The sequence below is a fragment of the Gopherus evgoodei genome, chromosome 3 (genome assembly GCF_007399415.2).
Source record: "Gopherus evgoodei ecotype Sinaloan lineage chromosome 3, rGopEvg1_v1.p, whole genome shotgun sequence".
NCBI classification, from domain to species: domain Eukaryota; kingdom Metazoa; phylum Chordata; order Testudines; family Testudinidae; genus Gopherus; species Gopherus evgoodei.
The window spans coordinates 171,785,805-171,803,925 of NC_044324.1; the positions used below are offsets into that span (position 1 = coordinate 171,785,805).

At 44.8% G+C, this 18,121-nt stretch overlaps 1 protein-coding gene across 1 annotated transcript in view; it reads right to left on the reverse strand.

Annotated features, from left to right (window-relative positions):
• DNAH14 (dynein axonemal heavy chain 14) overlaps window positions 1–18,121 on the reverse strand; it is a 496,436-nt gene that overhangs the window by 407,824 nt on the left and 70,491 nt on the right. Inside the window, 3 exon segments of the mRNA XM_030558364.1 lie at window positions 5,099–5,417; window positions 14,508–14,685; window positions 16,450–16,760. Of these exon segments, the coding sequence (XP_030414224.1) occupies window positions 5,099–5,417; window positions 14,508–14,685; window positions 16,450–16,760 (808 nt within the window).

Genomic DNA, 18,121 nt, shown 5'->3' on the forward strand with positions numbered 1-18,121 from the left:
CTTAGCCTGGGTGGAAGGTAGAGATGGCTGCCAAGTGTATCCTCAGCGATGACACCGCTAGGTCCTGCTGTTGAAGGCCAGAGGTAGGCCAAATAGAGGGGATCGAGACCTGAGTAGGAGTAAGATCGAGCGTTTCGCATCTGTAGAAGTAACGCTTCCACTCGGCCATGTACGTTAACCAGGTAGAAGGCTTCCTGCCACCCCAGTTTAGTCACGCAGCAGCCACACCGTGAGGTTGAAGAGACTGAGGTCCGGTGACGAAGCCTGCTGTGGCCCGAGTTATGAGGTCTGGGTGGCGTGGCAGGGTTAATTGGGTTGGTTATTGACAGGTTCGAAGCAACGTGGTGTATCAGTGCTGCCTGGACCCAAGCTGGAGTGAACATGATGATGCACGCTCTGCCCCTGCGGAGTTTGAGCAGGACCTAATGAACCAGCGGGAACAGTGGGAAGGCATAAAGGAGTTGGCCTTTCCACGGCATCAGGAATGCGTCTGAGATCGATCCCGAGGAGAGACCTTGGAAGGAGCAGAACATCTGGCATTTCCTGCTCTTGCGGTAAGCGAACAGGTCTAAGTGAGGAAAAGTCTCCACTTCTGGAAAACAGAATGCATCACATCGGGGCAGAGCGACCACTTGTGAGATAGGAAAGACCTGCTGAGTCAAAGCGCCAAGGGATTCCAAATGCCTGGGAGAAAGGACGCTACCAGATTCACTGAGTGGGCCATGAAAAGTCCAAGAGATGGATGGCCTCCTGACAAAAGGGAGAGGACTATGTCCCTCCCTGGTTGTTTATGTAGCACATGGCCGTTGTGTTGGCTGTAAACACTGAGACACCACGGCCTCGCAGCTGCTGCTGGAACCCCTGGCATGCCAGGCGGACTGCTCTCATTTTTGGGCATTGATGTGGAATGCCAGCTCCCGAGAAGACCAAAGGCCTTAAGCGCGAAGGTGACCGAGGTGAGCCCCCGAGCCGAGAGATGACGCGTCCGTCGTCAGGGGCAGTGAGGGCTGAGGCGGATGGAACGGCATCCCTGCCCACACCAGGGAGGGAGTTAGCCACCATTCTAGGGAGCCTAGGGTGCTCGAGAGAACGGTGACTATCATGACCATTGGGTCCCTGTCCGGGCGGTACGCCAAGGTTAGCCAGACTTAGAGAGGACGGAGGCGGAGCGTGTTTGGTTACAAACTTGCAGGCAGCCATGGACCCAGGAGACCGAGACAAGTGTGAGCCGAGGTCGTTGGGAAAATCTGCAGACCTTGGATGATTGTTGCCATCGCCTGAAACTGTGGCTGTGGTAAGCAGGCTCCGACTAGGTCGGAGACCAGGATAGCCCCTAGGAAGTCCAACCTCTGCATGGGAACCAGAGTGGATTGCTCTACAGTAATCATCAGGCCTAGACGTGTGAATAGGTCCGTGACGATGCCCACGTGCTGAGTGATTTGTGTCTCGGACTCTCCTCGGATAAGCCAATCATCCAGATATGGAAAAACGCATATCCGACATCGGTGAAGGTAGGCGGCGACTACGGCCATACACTTGGACAATACTCATGGGGCTGTAGAGAGGCCAAACAGCAGGACCGTAAACCAGAAGTACTGATGGTTGACTAGAAAGCGGAGGTATCTCCTGTGCGGAGGGAAGATGGCGATGTGAAAGTACGCGTCCTTCATATCGAGGGCGGGATACCAGTCTCCAAGATCCAAGGATAGGATAATGGTTCCAGGGATACCATGCGGAACTTCAACCTTATCATAAACTAGTTGGAGTCCTCGCAGGTCTAGGAAGGTTCTGACACCTCCGTTCGAGTGGGGGACTAGGGCATACGGGAGTAAAACCCCTTGCCCCTTTTGTCCATCGGCGTCTGCACCTCTTGTAAGAGGAATTGCTCATGAGAGGGGTCCCTGAAGGGGGACAGGGTTGGAACAAATTGGAGGTGGTACCCATGCTCCTCCATGCGCAGGACCCAGCGATCTGAAGTTAACTGGGGCCACGCCAGGAGAAAGTAGGAGTGGGATCCCGGCCTGTGACTGGTACACCGCCCTTGGGCGCACCTTGGAAGGTTCGTCTTTGGTCCCAGTGGTGATTGCAAGGGACCTTGACCTTGGCCTCTAGGGGTCCCGACGTTGTCTGCGACCATCTCGGCCGTGCCGTCTGCCAAAGTCCTGTCTCTGGCTAGGCACAGAGTACGGCGGTGTGGCCGGGGATGGAAAGGCCTGCGTTTGGTCGCTGGCGTAAGCACGCTGAGAGAGTGCATTAGGACCCTGTTGTCCTTCAGGCTTTGCAGCCTGGGGCTGTCTTTGCCGCGAAGAGGCCTTTACCATCAAATGGTAAGTCCTGAATGGCATACTGCAGCTCCGGTCAGAGGTTTGAAACCTGAAGCCATGAGATGCACCTCATGGCAACACCCAAGGCCAGAGTCCTGGACGCTGAGTCTGCTGCGTCCAATGAGGCCTGGAGGGACGCTCTGGGCACCTTTTTCCCTTCCTCCAAGAAGGTAGCGAACTCTTGGCGGGAGTTTTGAGGGAGAAGCTCCGTAAACTTATCCACCACCACCCAGGTGTTATAATTATAGCGGCTAAGCAAGGCTTGTTGCTTTGCCACCTAGAGATGTAAGGCCTCTGCAGAGTACACCTGGCAGCCGAGTAGGTTCATTCGCCTAGCCTCCTTCGATTTCGGGGCTGGTGCCTGCTGGCCATGCCATTCCCTCTCCTTAATGGACTGAACGACTAGTGAGCAGAGAGGAGGACAGACAGACAAGTAGTCGTACCTCTTAGAGGGCACCATACCGGGTCCTCTACCTCCGGGACCTCCTCCACCTGGAGATCCATATGGCGTGGTACCCTCCTTAGGAGGTCCTGATGGGCTCTCAGGTTGTTGGTGGGCACATCAGAATCGTGCTCCTGAGCATAAGATCTGCCCGCGTGGGATGACACGGATGCGTGTCTGGATGGCCATGGAGGTGCTAAAAAAGCATGGGCAGAGTCTCTGACTCTATCGGACCTTGCCCAACTTGGCACCGGGGACCAGTACCGGGAGGCGTACCGGTACCTGGAATGAGATCCAGACCTGCAACCAGAGCGGTGCCGGGAGGTCAACCGAAATCTCAAGGCTCGAGGTCGGGAGAGGGCTACGGGAAGTCACAGCACTTGTAGCAAGTGCCGGGAGTTGGAACGGTGCCGATAGTAGCGGGTTGGCGAATGGGATACCAACGGTGCGGCGAGTGCGACTGGTACCGAGGAGGAGAACAGCACCGGGAGTGCACGTGGTGTCGGGTGTGCCGACGGGACTGGAGCGTCTGCGGGACCGTGATTATGAACGGTGCCGTTCTGCCTGTGCTTACAGAGGATGGTCATATTGACGGGAGGCTTGCCACGAGACTGATTACCGCACCGGTGATGCCGGGGTCAGGTAGCGTCGACTGTCATAGCAATGAGATCCCTCGCCATTGGGAACGTCTCGGCGTGGAGGGAACAGTAGGCTAAACCACAGTGCTTACTGGGGAGCTGTAAGGCACCAGATTCGACCGGCCCTCGCGGGACCGGGATCGACAGTGCGACATCGTCAGAGCCTCGGCAGGTGTCGGTACCGGGTGATCCGACTTAGACGAGCTCTCTCTGGCTGCGGTGCTGTTGGCACGGAAGCAGCTGGAGCAGTAAGCTCAACCACGGCGCGTGCCGGAGAGCCATCAGGCACTGGATTCGACGGCCCTCGTGGGACTGGGATCGACGATGCTGACATCGTCAGTGCCTCGGCAGGTGTCGGTGCCGGGTGATCCGTCTTAGACGAGCTCTCTGGCTGCGATGCAGTTGGCACGGAAGCAGCAGCAGCAAGCTCAACCACAGCGCGTGCCGGGGAGCTGTCAGGCACTGGATTCGACAGCCCCGTGGGACTGGAATCGACGGTGCCGACGTCATCGGTGCCTCTGCAGGCGTCGGTGCCGGGCAATCCGACTTAGACGAGCTCTCTGGCTGCAGTGCAGGTGGCACGGAAGCAGCAGGAGCAGGGAGCTCAAATACGGCACGTGCCGGGGAGCCTTCAAGCACCAGCAGGAGTCGTAGGCTTTCTCGACCTCGGAGAGAGGGAGAGGTGCCAAGCTGACTTCGGTGCCGGTGGTGGGGTCCGGTGCCAGGGAGGCGCTTCTGCCCACCGCTTGATCATTGCTCGGTGCCAAAGGCGGAGGGGAAAGTGAAAGTCCCGCTCCTTTTTGTTCTCAGCTTAAAAGCCTTGCAAATGGGGCGGCACTTAGCTGTGAAGTGCGATTGCCCAAGGCACCTCAAACAGGAGTAGTGCGGCTCTCCTGTCGGCATCGGCTTGTGGCGGCCGAGCACGGTTTAAACCCAGTGAGCCGGGCATGGGCTACTGGCCATCAGGTGCGGGAAAGGGGCTACTCCCGAACCCCCACTAAGTATTACTAAACTAACTATGTAGTAAAGAAAAAAACGTATAACTATATACACATTATATATATATATATAAAAGGATTATAACTATATAATTATATACACGAGAACTACGAGTATCTAGGGAAGTGGAGGTCAGCTAAGCTGCACTCCACTGTTCCAATGACTGACACAGGCGGTAAGAAGGAACTGAAGGGTGGCTGAGTCGGCAGGGGTATATATCCGGCACCATAGCGGCACCACTCCAGGGGGCGCCCAGCTGACCCACCGAGTGTTGCTAGGGTAAAAATCTTCCGACGAACATGCACGCGGCGCACGCACACCTAACTGGAATGGATATGAGCAAGCACTCGAAGAAGAACCAAGTATTTGGGCTAGCTTACAGCAGTAACTAGAAAACATGAAAAATGATAGAGTCTCTCTCTCACACACACAGAACTTAACAGATGTAAATGATTTTTTTAAATATAAAAATACTTAGAAATTAAATTCACTTCATTAGCCACTAGTAAGGCCAGAAAATACAGTAAACTTTAAATAAAAATGTTATTGCTACTTGCAAAAATACTAGCATTTACATAATATTCAATCTCTACTGTACTATTGGATTTACTTTAAATCCTATTTCAGTAATAGTTTACATGTCAGTTTCATATATGATTCTTTTCTTTATTCCTAAAGGACTCTGTCTATCTTACCAGAAAGGTCAGTTTTAACTTGACTTAATTTAAATGTCTGTTTCCTTGTATTTTCTGACAGCTCCTCATATGCTCTTTTACTGTTACTCTGGGTCCAACTTTTCAAATTGTCATCATCTTTTAACCTTTGCTTCAGAAACTCTACTGAGGTCAATGAAAAAGAATCATCATCTTGCATCTCACAGGACTCCGGATCATCCTCCTGATGGCTGCTCCTATCGTTAATCTTCTCAAAAGGAATTCTTAGACCTATATTTACTTCAAATACTGGTGCATATTCTTGCTCTCCTTCCAGTTGCTTTTTTACATCTTCTAGCACCTAAATTGATACACAGATATTATTAAATTGCAAGGATACAATAAAATATTTAATATAGCATTTTTATTACAAACTGTATCCCAAAACAGAAATAAAAGTCCAGAACATCACACTACACAACAGCATAAATTACAAGTATCAGTTGTATGAAGACACTATACAGTGGGGAAAAAAAAGAAAACATCTGATCCTAAGACCAAAAGCTGAGGGAGATTACTGATTATCATCAGTGTAAAGTGTTAATTAAAAAGTAGATGTATGAATGTTAGAAATAATTATTCCAGATACAAAACAGAGCCAGAACTTCTGATCTGGAGATGACAGGGTGAAATGATTAGACCATTACAGATAGGGACTAGTCAGATGTGAATTTTATTACCAGTTCTGTCCTTGGTTTCAACATAGGGTGACCAGATAGCAAGTGTGAAAAATTGGGAAGGGAGTGGGGGGTAATAGGTGCCTATAGAAGAAAAAGCCCCAAATCTCAGGACTGTCCCTATAAAATAGGGACATCTGGTCACCCTATTTCAACAAGTCACAAAATTCTCTTGTGCTTCATTTTTCCCTAATTCTAAAATGAGAATAGCACTTATCCCAGGGGCGGGCAAACTTTTTGGCCTGAGGGCCGCATCAGTTTCCAAAATTGTATGGAGGGCTGGTTAGGGGAGGTTGTGCCTCCCCAAACAGCCAGGCTTGGCCCGGCCCCTGCCCCCTATCTGACCCCCCCTGCTTCTTGCTCCCTGATGGCCTCCCTGGGACTTCTACCCCATCCAACCCCCCATTCTCTGACAGCCCCCCCAGGACCCTGCCCCTTCCACCACCCCACTCCCTGTCCCCTGACTGCCCCTCCTTCCTGACTGCCCACATTCAACCCCGCCCTCTGACCGCCCCAAACCCTATCCACACACTTGCCCCCCGACCACCACCCAGAACTCCCCTGTCCTTTATCCAACCCCCCACTCCCATTCCCTGCCCCCTTACCGCACTTCCTGGACCACCAGTGCCTGGCGGCACTACAGCCGCGCCACCCTGAGCACCCGGACAGGTAGCTATGCCACCTGGCTGGAGCCAGCCATGCCACCACGCAGAACAGAGCACGAGGTCAGGCCCCGGCTCTGCAGCTGCGCTGCTCCAGGTGCTCACAGCCCCACCGCCCAAAGCATTGTGCCATCAGCACAGTGAGTTGAGGCTGCAGGAGAGGGGGGAACAGCAGGGTAGCGGCCAGAGGCCAGCTCAAGGGCCAGGCAGGAGAGTCCCGTGGGCCGGATGTGGCCTATGGGCCGTAGTTTGCCCATGTCTGACTTATCCACTTTTATGAGTCTGTTTTTGAACCTCAGATGGATGCAGATGCATTCTTTATGAATAACAAGCCTTTTAATTTCAGCTGCCTATTTTTAGTAATTTAATAGTAAACTTGTAGAATACTTCATATTTCCACACCTCCTTAGTTTTATTTTGACTACTTTAATAGTGTCAAATAATATTACAAATTTTAATACGCGGGTGGGTTTACATAAAACCTATTAATATTTATTTGTATACAGCTGTTAGCTAAAAATCATTTGTTGTGTGATATGTAACAGATTTAAAATCTCAATCATTTTCATTACTCTTCTTGTGCCAAAAGATGAGAGCCTCACTCAGTTAACTCACGCAAACTCCCACTAAAATGAATAGATTTAGTAAAAAATCTAACAACTCATTTTTGTTTTTAAAGTACCACTCTACACCAGTGCATATCATAGATGCATATCATAGATGCATATCATTCCAATAGGAACTCCAATACTTCCCAGATCCTTCTGGTGCACTGAGACACTACACCTGCTGCTACACCATACTAGCAGCACTAACTGCCTGTGGTACTTGTACTCAGAAAGAGGAATATAAAGACTAACTGGCTGTTCTCTGTGGAGCAGGGGAGAGACTGGCTTTCACATGGGAAAAGAAAACCATTATGCTCTTCCTCTCACATGTGCACCTCCGTGCATGTGCCCTCCATCCGATGGCATAAAGGGCAGGGCCAGCCCAACCCTCTCAGTTCCTTCATCACCCAAATTTTGGTGATATTAGACTCTAATAAATGGGATGGAACCTGTGTCATGGAATATATATGTGAACAACACATCCTGAAGAACCAGTTATTGTACAGTTAAGTAACTATTTCTTCTTCAAGTACTTGTACTCATATATATTCTATTGTTGGTGAGCCCAAGCAGTACTCCTTTCAGGGAAGGAACTCAAAGTCTATTTAAACAGCATATGCACAACTGCCTTTCCAAAGTGTACATTGGCAATAAATGCTTCAACAATGGTATAATGTGGAGTGAACCTATGTACCTGCTTTATAAAGGTCTATGATTGGAACATTGTGCAATAATTTCTGGAGGTGGTACAATCTTTGCAAAATCATAGCAAGATCTGATGCAGGCAAAGGTCCAATTGGAAATTCTTCATGCTGATATTAGATTCTCTCTCTTCTCTGTGTAACCTACGCAGAGTCTTGGTGAGGATCTACACTGTTTTGTCCTGTCTAAACAGAAAGTGCTCTACAAGAATCCAGTGAGTACAACCTCTCCTCATCCCAGTGAGCATGTAGTTTCATGAAGAATAGTGGTAGATGTATGACCTGGTTTAGGTGGAATTCCTAGATGACCTTTGACAAGAACTTTGAAGGAGACCTCAATAAGACCTTGTCTTTGTAGACAATTGTACATGGAGGTCCTACCATTAAATTTTATAGCGCTCCAATTCTTGTTACTGATGTTATTAAAATGAGAAAATCTGTCTTAGCTGATAAATGGAAGAGAGCATAAGTCCAAAAACGTAAGTGGCAGATCCATAACTGCTACCAATACTAAATTAAGGTCCCAGGGAGGTACAGGTTCACTTATTGCGAGGTTAGGCCTTTCAGAAATCTTTCCACCACAGGATGAGAGAAAATAGAATTTCCATGGACTAAAGGGTGACTAGCACGTGTTCGCAAAGTGAACTTTTACTGTACTCATAGAAAGACCTTATTCTGTTAAGTCCAACAGATATCCCAAGTACCTTGAATCTGCACTTTGTATGGTGACAGCAGATGACAGTGGGCCCAAATAAAAATCTTTCCCACTTATCTAAGTAAACTGTGCTAGGTGAGCTTTTTCTACTGTTAATAAGGATGTTCTGTATATTATATGACCAGATCGCCCTCCAGTATCATTAGCCATTCAACAACCATGCGGTGAGGGAGACGCCATAAGGATCTGGGTGCAGAAACTTTCTGAAATTCTTAGAGATTAAATTGGGGAACAATTGCATGATGATGGGAGGCTGTCATGACAGAGTCTGAATATCCAAAAAGCAATATTGCAACAGCCATGTTAGAGTTATTAAAATAATGTTAGTCTGATCTTATTTCAATTTTACAATAAATCTAGGAATCAGTGTAATTGAAGGATATACACATAGACGTTCTGAGATACAAGGATGCCAGAATGCGTCTTATTGATTCTAAACTATGAATGGCCTGGAACAGAAGCAGTCACACTCTGTTTTCTGTGGGTAGTGAACATGTATAAAGCATGGATGCCCCATTTGTTAACTATAATCTGAACTATTTTGTGTTTCAGGGTCCATACATGTTTGCTGATCAACTTCCTACTTAGACAATCCACTAGAGCATTCTGCACTCTAGGAAGATAAGATGTTCTGAGGCAGATTTTATTTAATTTCATTTCAGGCGTCCAGGCAATCTCAGACAAGTCCTCACTGTTGTACTTGGGTGAGCCTACAGATTGGTGCATATGTTTAGGATAGACTGAAACTTTTCCTGAGGCAGGTAGATGATTGCATGAGTGTTGAGAATGGCCCCAATAAACTCAATTCTTTGTACACAAGATAATATCAATTTTTCCTTGTTTATTTCAGACCCAGTTTTGCAAAAAGCAACTGGATTTGACAGATGCTCTCTGTTAGCTGGATTGTCTGCGAATTAAACTGTCCAGTTATGGGAATACATTGTCTAAAATGAGCTGATGAGAAGCTAAATGGAAGCATTGTATATTGGTAATGACGACACCCCACTAAAAACCTTATGTTTTTTCTGTGGTTTGGGCAGCTAACCACATGAAAATAAGCTGCTATCGCCCTCAAGGTTGCCTAACAATCATTTGAGTTGAAGGGCAGAATAATGAAGGCAAGGGGCACCCATCCTTAATTTTAGCTTTCTGAAAAGATGTTCAATTTCCTTTGGTCCAGGACAGGCCTGAAAATGCCCTCTTATTTTGGGTACAAGAAAATACCAGAAGCAAAACCCTCTTCCCCTGTGCTGAGTGTAAAGGAACCTCCCTCTATTGCTCCAAGAACTAGAAGAGATTGTACATCTTGAACAGTCCAATCTTGTGATAAATCACTGAATAGGGATGGGATAGAGGCTGGTAGCATACAGCAAAACATGGAATTTCACAGTGCCTATAATCCAGAACGACTGGTGGTTATGAAGTCACAGATACTTGCAGAAATGGAACAACTGGTTCCCAGAGGAAGGGAACTGGTTGGGAAGATCCAAAATCTCTGCTCTCAGTGAAGTAGTCAAATTGGCTGCCTTGAGGCTGATGGAGGTCGATGGGTAGAGTTCATTGATGCAGATGTGGATGATTTTCTTCATGGAAACCTATGTCACTCTCTGGAGAAATCAGCCTGCCCATGTTGAAAGGAGCACTGGCAGTGGCACTACTGAGGCCCACTAAATTAAGGTGAGGTATGGGGTATACATCTTCTTGGCGCCTGGGGTATATATTTCTAAAGACATTAGTGTCACTCTGGAGTCTTTAAGAGAGTATAAAGCCTTGTCAGTCTTTCCAGTGAAGAGGTTGCACCATAAAGTTTGGAACTTCCCTACATATGCCTGATGTGGGAAGACAGGAAGACCTCTCAATGGCGATAGCAGTCACTATGAAACTGAACGCTGTATCTACTGTGTCCAGAGTCATTTGCAACAATGTCATGGCTATTTGCTGGTCCTCAGTCACAACAGATTTAAACCGGTCCTTCACTTTTTGAGGCAATTTGTCAGTAAATCTGTTCAGTGACTCCTAGTTATTAAAATAATAATTCAATATTAGTGCCTGGTAGTTTGTAATTGTTATTTGGAGGCTACAACTAGAATAAACCTTCTTTCCTTCCAAACAAATCAAGCCTCTATGGCTCCTTGTCCTTTGGAGTAGATTTGAAATGCCCACCTGATCTTCTCCCTTCACTGTTATCACCATGCATCTGACTAAGTGGGTATTCACCCACGAAAGCTCATGCTCCAAAAAGTCTGTTAGTCTATAAGGTGCCACAGGATTCTTTGCTGCTTTTACAGATCCAGACTAACACGGCTACCCCTCTGATACTTGTTATGACCAAGGAACCCAGCAGAGGGTGAATAAAGAGCTTCTCAAACCCCTGCAATGGCAGCTAACAGAAGTCAGCTCTTTTTGAGGTTAGTGATGCTCTCCTCAGGGAACCTAGAGCCTCAAGCCACTGTGTTACCTCTCTGCCTTAGCAAGAAAAAGCTTTGCTGAAGCTTAAACTATGTGACAGCTTCCTGACACATCAGTCTGTCTGCCTTACCAGTACACTATTCTGCCAATAGATTCTGCCAATCTAGATCTTGCTTCGTAGATAACATTCAGTACATCCCAATTCCCAACCTCCCCAGAGATGTTTCTCTGCGGTATCCAGCCCCTCTCACTGGACACTTACAGAAATTAAGTCGGAAGTCTCCAAAGAGGCAGTAAACAAATACACCCTAACTTAATACATAGCATTGAGATGGGGTTTGTAGTAAAAATAAGCATACAGTTTATTAATAAAGAACATAGATTTAAGTGTTAATAAGCAAGAGAAAAAGAGAATGGCATGGTTTCAAATAAAACAATAGTAACAACACACTTTCTTTTGTCTAAAATGTAACAGTTTACAATCCTGGTCTTAGGCAATTTCTCATCTAGTCAGTTCTCAGCATCTTCGTCCTCCATGGCTGAAGGATCAAGTTTTCACAGATTCCAAGAGTGCTGGCCTCTTCTGTCCTTTAAAGTGATGGATACTAAGCACTTTCCTCTCACCTTCTCCTTAAAGTTCAGTAAACTTCTGAAATGTATTCTCTTGAAGTGTATCCCCAGATAAAGTTATTCTCCCCTGCCGATGAACAGATGCTGTCTTCCTTATTCTCTTGAGAATTAGCTCTTTCTGTTGATTACTTTATCTTAAATTCAAATGTACTTCCACTGTATCTGACATCACCTTGCTCAATTTACACTGGACGCACAAGTAAACAGGCTAACCAATACTGCCCAGGAAAAATGTGTTCATCAAGTCCACCCCCAAAACAAACATACTTCCAGCACAAACACACACAAACACACCTCATTACACATCATTCATATGTGCTTCATGCAATGATATTCATGACTAGTGTATCACCAGTTTTCATATTATACCTTCCAAGACACTGTTTATAATACAATAAGTTGAGTTAATTGCTTATTCTTCGGGTTTCAGACCCCTGCTCTCCTCCTGGGGTGTCTGGATCCTGACTGTCACAACACCAGAGAAGCTGGTGTTTGCCAGAGGAATTTAGCAGTGTCCAAAGATTTGATAGTGTTGATATGTAAAGCTACCTGCCTAGGTACAGCTCAGTATAATATATTCAACGATCTGTAAAGGTTTTCTTGGACCATCACCCGAGGGATAGCGCAAGACAAGATAACCCTCTGCATGAGATCCTGGAAGGATCTGTAGTCATCCAGGACTCAGGATTCAGGTACAATGGTCTCTTCAGCTAAGGAAGACGGACAACTACACTGGAATCTGCTGTTCCTCCCGCGTGTCCTCATCCAAAGGAGCCAAGCTAGCAACAGGATGAGTCATTTGAGGGAGCACAATCTCTTTTCTAGATGGTTGGTCTGGACTGAGAGGTTGAGACAGATCTCCTTGCTTACAGGATACCCCCGGCACTCAATAATATCAAAGGGAGTAAGTGTAAGGAGCTGGTGGCTAACAAGGAGGATGTCAAGGAATTATCTACTTAGCCAGGACCTGTAGGTATGATTGTAAGAACACTTTATAGAATGCTGCCTGGATATGGATGGTGGGGGACATTTGAATGCATGGGATTTAGCAGGGGAAGCCTCCCTGCTGCTCTGTAAATCTGGTAAGGAAAAAGAATATTCCTTTGGTAAGAATAGTGGAGTGACATAGGTGTAACTTGGAGCCCTTATATTTGAAGGCTTCAGACTGGCTTTAAAAATACTGAAGCCTGTCCCAGGACCCTGATTTGACATATAAGAGAGCCTAGAACTGACATGCAGAGCAAGTCTCTGGCTGCCATAGATACTTGGGGATTTCATGGTACTGAGAGTATTGGTGCTGCAGTCATCAGTGCCATCTCTGAAGACATCAATGGTACTGATGTCAGGGTTACTGCTACCAAAGGAGCAGTGGAGGGTAGCAGCTTCATTGGTACCCAAATGATCGGTACTGGCAACGTTAATACAGTGCCAAGTAATTTAAGGTAGATGGTACCAGCTCAGTACCAGTCAACTTATGAAGTACCTTTTCACTGAGAGTATGAAGGTCAGAGTCTCCGCAGGTGCTCCAGGAGCCCTTTTTGGGTCCTGAGCTATCACTGATATATACAGAGCTTAAAGTCCTAGGAGTTTTTGATGATGTTCCCAGGTATGGGAACAGTAACTCTTTTCTCTGGTCATTTTAAGGGTTTTTCTCTATCTCTATCAGAGGACAATGACCTCAGTGATGGAACATATGAATTTGTAGCTGCTGGAGCACATCTAGAGGTGGTGTGCTTCACTTGATCAGTTTTAGGCTGGCCAGGATCACAGACTGGGAATATATGTGACAGACCCAGGCAAGTGGGGTGCAGGAGTCTGGTAGAGGGCAAATATACTGGTCACTGGGTGAGTAGTTTTCTGTTCCCTGAGTGACGAGAGCAGGGGCTGCACTAGTCAGGAACTTGCTAGAACCAATTAAGGCAGACAGGCTGATTAGAACACCTGCAGCCAATCAAGGCAGGCTAATCAGGGCACCTGGGTTTTAAAAGGAGCTCTCTCCAGTCAGATGGGGAGGAGCCAGAGGAGAGGAAGTGTGTGTGAGGAGCTGGGAGTAAGAGACACAAGGAGCTGAGACTGAGAGGGTGTGCTGCTGGAGGACTAAGGAGTACAAGCGTTATCAGACACCAGGAGGAAGGTCCTGTGGTGAGGATAAAGAAGGTATTTGGAGACGGCCTTGGGGAAGTAGCCCAGGGAAGGTGTAGCTGTTACAAGAGGCACTATAGACAGCTGCAAATCCATAGGGCCCTGGGCTGGAACCTGGAGTAGAGGGCGGGCCCGGGTTCCCCCCAAACCTCCCAACTCCTGATCAGACACAGGAGAAGTTGACCCAGACTGTGGGGGAGATCACTGAGGTGAGCAAATCTGCCAATAAGTGCAGGACCCATCAAGGTAGAGGAGGAACTTTGTCACAATAACTCTCCATAAACTATTCTCTCAGACAAGCTTCCCTGGATTTTGCATTCTCTAGAAAAGCACTTGCAAATAGCACATGTCCCTAATATGACCTTCACCTAAACAGATGAGGCATCTAATATGCCCATCTTTAACAGGCATGACTACCTTGCAAGACAGGCAGTTTTTAAAACCTGGGGACTTATGCATGACTAAAGTCAATACTGTAGTACCACCTCAGGAACAAAAACAAATCTTCTATTAGAAGACAACAAAGGAAATACTATATACTAATGACATTAAGTATTTACACAAGAAAAGTTACTGATGAGCACTGGAAAACAGTGAGTACACAGTGTCACTGGGATCTCAAACTTTTAGCAACAGGTGGTCAGAAGGAACTGAGAGGTGGACACGGTAATCCTGCTCTTTATGCCCTCAGTTGGAAGAATCAGGATACTCGGAGTGTGCACTACCCCGATGGGTATTGATCACCAGAATCCTCCAGCTCAAGTGCACTAGGAAGCATACACACTTACAGTGGAATATATATGTCAAGCACTCAAAGAAAAATCCTATATTTTGGCGGCTGCTTTACCTTGTCAATATCAGCTACAGTAATTATTTCAGGTTTTAAAACTTTGTCCTCCCTTAAATGGAAAGATGATTCTTGAGGTGCTCTCTCAAAATCTCGAATGAATTCTTTACATACTCCTACTGAACAGTATTCTACATCCAACTGGCCAGATAGTCTCACAAGAGTGTTCTTATAAATACTGGATTAACAAAATGAACCAAAGAAAACTAAATTATGTTTCTTACTAATTAAACAGAAAAGAATTACTAATTACCTGCATCTTTCAACACTAAAGCAGCTTCATTAAAAATGTCTGTAATATTTTTTCAGTAGATCTCTCTATTTTTCAGGTAAACTTATTAGTTAGATCAGTGATACTCAGACTTCACCAAAAAGTCACAGTAGTGTGAATTCATTATTTCATTTACTATTTTTATATTTATACATATATATATTCTCACAGCAAAGCAACTGACCAAGTATTATCATCTATATTCTGATTGGTTAATAACTTAGACTGGTTGATATCAAAATACTCAGATTTAATTATGTGCCGCAAGGAGCTGCAAGAGTCACATTAAAGAGCCACTTTAAAGAGCTTGCGAGCCTCAGCCTGAGTACCACTGAGAGAGAGAGAGACAGACTATACACTTCACTACATCACGATTTCACATCATGGCTTTATATATCAGAAATGAACTTTAACATTTTTCCAAATGAAAACACAAACATGTATTTGTAATGTAATCTAGAAGGAATATAAAAATGTATAGAGTGGGGGAAATTAGATGACTCAGGGAATTGGTAGAGGGATATGAAGATCTTCAGTTTTAGGCTGAGTTCTTACATGGTTCAGACAAGTAGTGATGGAATATTGTCGTACACTGACAGCTATATATTTGTCTTTGTGAAAGGAGTTGTGATCCCAGTCCAGATCCCCAATATTATATAAACCAATATCATGTGGCAGCCTGTTAATCTCATCAGAAATATGAAGAACTATATGGAAACAAACTAAATTACTGCGCCACCTCTAGGGGTCATCTCTGGAAATCTGGGTGGAGGACACCTTGTTTAGGCAGTGTACAGATAAATGGAGAGTTGCTAGTGGTATTACATCTGTTTTATGGATAAAGAGAAAAATTCAGATGCCAGGATGTTAATTCAGCACTTTTTCACGGCACTAAAATTCACTTTAAAAAAAATTGAAATACTTCAATGAAGAGAGCACTTCAATGAGGAAAAAAGTACTTTTGATGTGAGTATTCATAGTTTCTAGGTTACATTTTAACTAGTATCAAGTAAATCCCATAGTGTCCTTACTCCTGGGTCTACTCATTCATTCATTCATGTGTAACTTCTCCAGCCTCAATTACACTTAAAAAAAGTTCACTGACCAAATAAGGAATTATTAGTCTAAAATAGGTCATGTATTTCCATCATAAATGTACAGTTACTATAGCCAATTTATACAAATCCAACTTTATATTGCAGACTAACAGTACAATCCAAAGTCCACTGAAATCATTGGAAAGACTCCTTTTAACTTCAGTAGGCTTTGCATCAGGCCATAAGAATGGATCTATAGATCTGGGCCCTAAATGGGGAAGGAACCCAGAGATCGGTAAAGTACGGAGCTTTAGATCCAAGAGAGGCACACTGCCCAAACCAAAAATCTGGCAGCCTATCCCTCTTTCACCTGGTGCAGTGAAGAAAGCAGATGAATGTTGCTATTGAGCCCCTTCCCGGCTCTGGGTCTAAGAGCCATGGATCTGCCGCTTACTATACTGATGTCTCCATTAACAGTAATATTAAGAGACAAATCTCATATCTCTAAGTATTTACACATAAGGAAATCATGTGTGTACAGGGCTTGAAAACAACGTGGAAGAAATTGATGGTCCACAAAATATAAAAGCAGAGCAAAATAAAAAAAATCTTATTACTTTAAGAAAATAATATAATAAAATTAAAACGTTTTAAACCAGTGCTCGCAACCAAGAGTGCCAGAAATAACCTTATAAGGTTTTCATTCTTCTTTTCATCTGAACTGGTCACATTGCTGGAACCCTTAAATAACTCCAGTAGCAGCTGGACAGCATTGTGCACCAGTTTACGGAGCAGTTCTTGGAAGATCTTGTCAACTAGCAGAAGAAACCTTGAAAAGCGTTTCATCATCTGACGCCATTCACTTATCTCAGCATATTTTGGGTTTTCCTTGCTGTCACTTGGCACAGACTGAAAAAGCTTTTGAGCTCCCTTCATTTCTGCCACCTAAAGTGTTAGTAAAAATAAATTTAGAAAAGTACGCTTTAAATCCCATTAAAAAAAACATACAGCACATTTTGCAGCAGTCAACTTTTTATTACAGACTTTTCTGTATTGTTCAGAAATGATTTTATTTAAAGTTCCAGAGATAGAGAGAGACAGACCATGGAAATTCAGTTTTTCTATGTTAAATAAGACTTAATACTTCTGAAAGAAATAATTCTTTATCTTTTTAATATGTTGTTAGTAGAGTATCAATAAGATAAATATTACAAAATAACCAAAAATATACATCAGTAAACAAACACTAAAATAAAACTAAGGCCATATCCAGAGTGACCTCAATGCCTACCATACCTTTATTTAAGCTTTTACTATACAATATATACACACACACACACACACTCTTTTAAAATTAAGTCCTCAATGTCAATGCATTTGCGCAAACATGCTGCATGCACACTAATCCAAGCTGTTTTCAGTCACCAAGACAGGGTTTGGCAGAAGTATTTTGTTGGGTCACAGAACTGAAGTGCAATTCAGGAAAGAGCAGAGGTGATTTTTGGTGTCAGTCCAGATGCAATCAGCCAATGAAATAATTCTGGGAAGCAGGCCATGACTGGCCAATACATGGCATCTACTGGAAGAGGAGACTCGGGGTCCTGTTGACGGTAGTCTCAGTACAGATCTAGATATGACCACACAGCACATATGAAACCTTTAGGGGATTGAAGCTGCATTTGGCTGCCTCAGAGTCCTGTGGCATTGGCTGGGGCAAAATAAGGCTTTCATACAGGATTCTTCCATGTGTGAACAAACATTAAAACAACAATAAATACATAGATGAGGACATAGCTAGCAGCAGCTTAGCTGGATTAAACACCAGTTCTTTAAGGAGGGCATATAGGCATGAAAGGGGGGGGTCAATTTTATGAATTTGCCATTGTGCCAGCTAAATTGTAAGACTGGTATCTAACAAGTTAGATTTGTCAATGTGCTAAGTGTTATAGTCAACATTAGAACTGAATCTAATTAGGATAGCCCCTTTTTAGTGAGTCTAGGAAGCATTAGGTTATTTATTTAATGCTAGGTTCTTTTCAAATCAATTTTCATCTTGAACATTTTTCTTGAATCAGGACTCTTGATTATTCTTAACCAATCAACAATTTATTAATTCACCCAGAAACACTTCAGTATAAAATCAACATTTCACAAATCAATTGAGGACAACCAATATTCTAGGCACGTACTGAACGTATAAATAGAGTCTTGAAAGCAAACGTTGTAGATGAGGATTGATGATCAACAGTTATACCAAGGAAGAAATGGTCGCTCAACCTCTGCAGTAACTGTGGTTCTTCAAGATG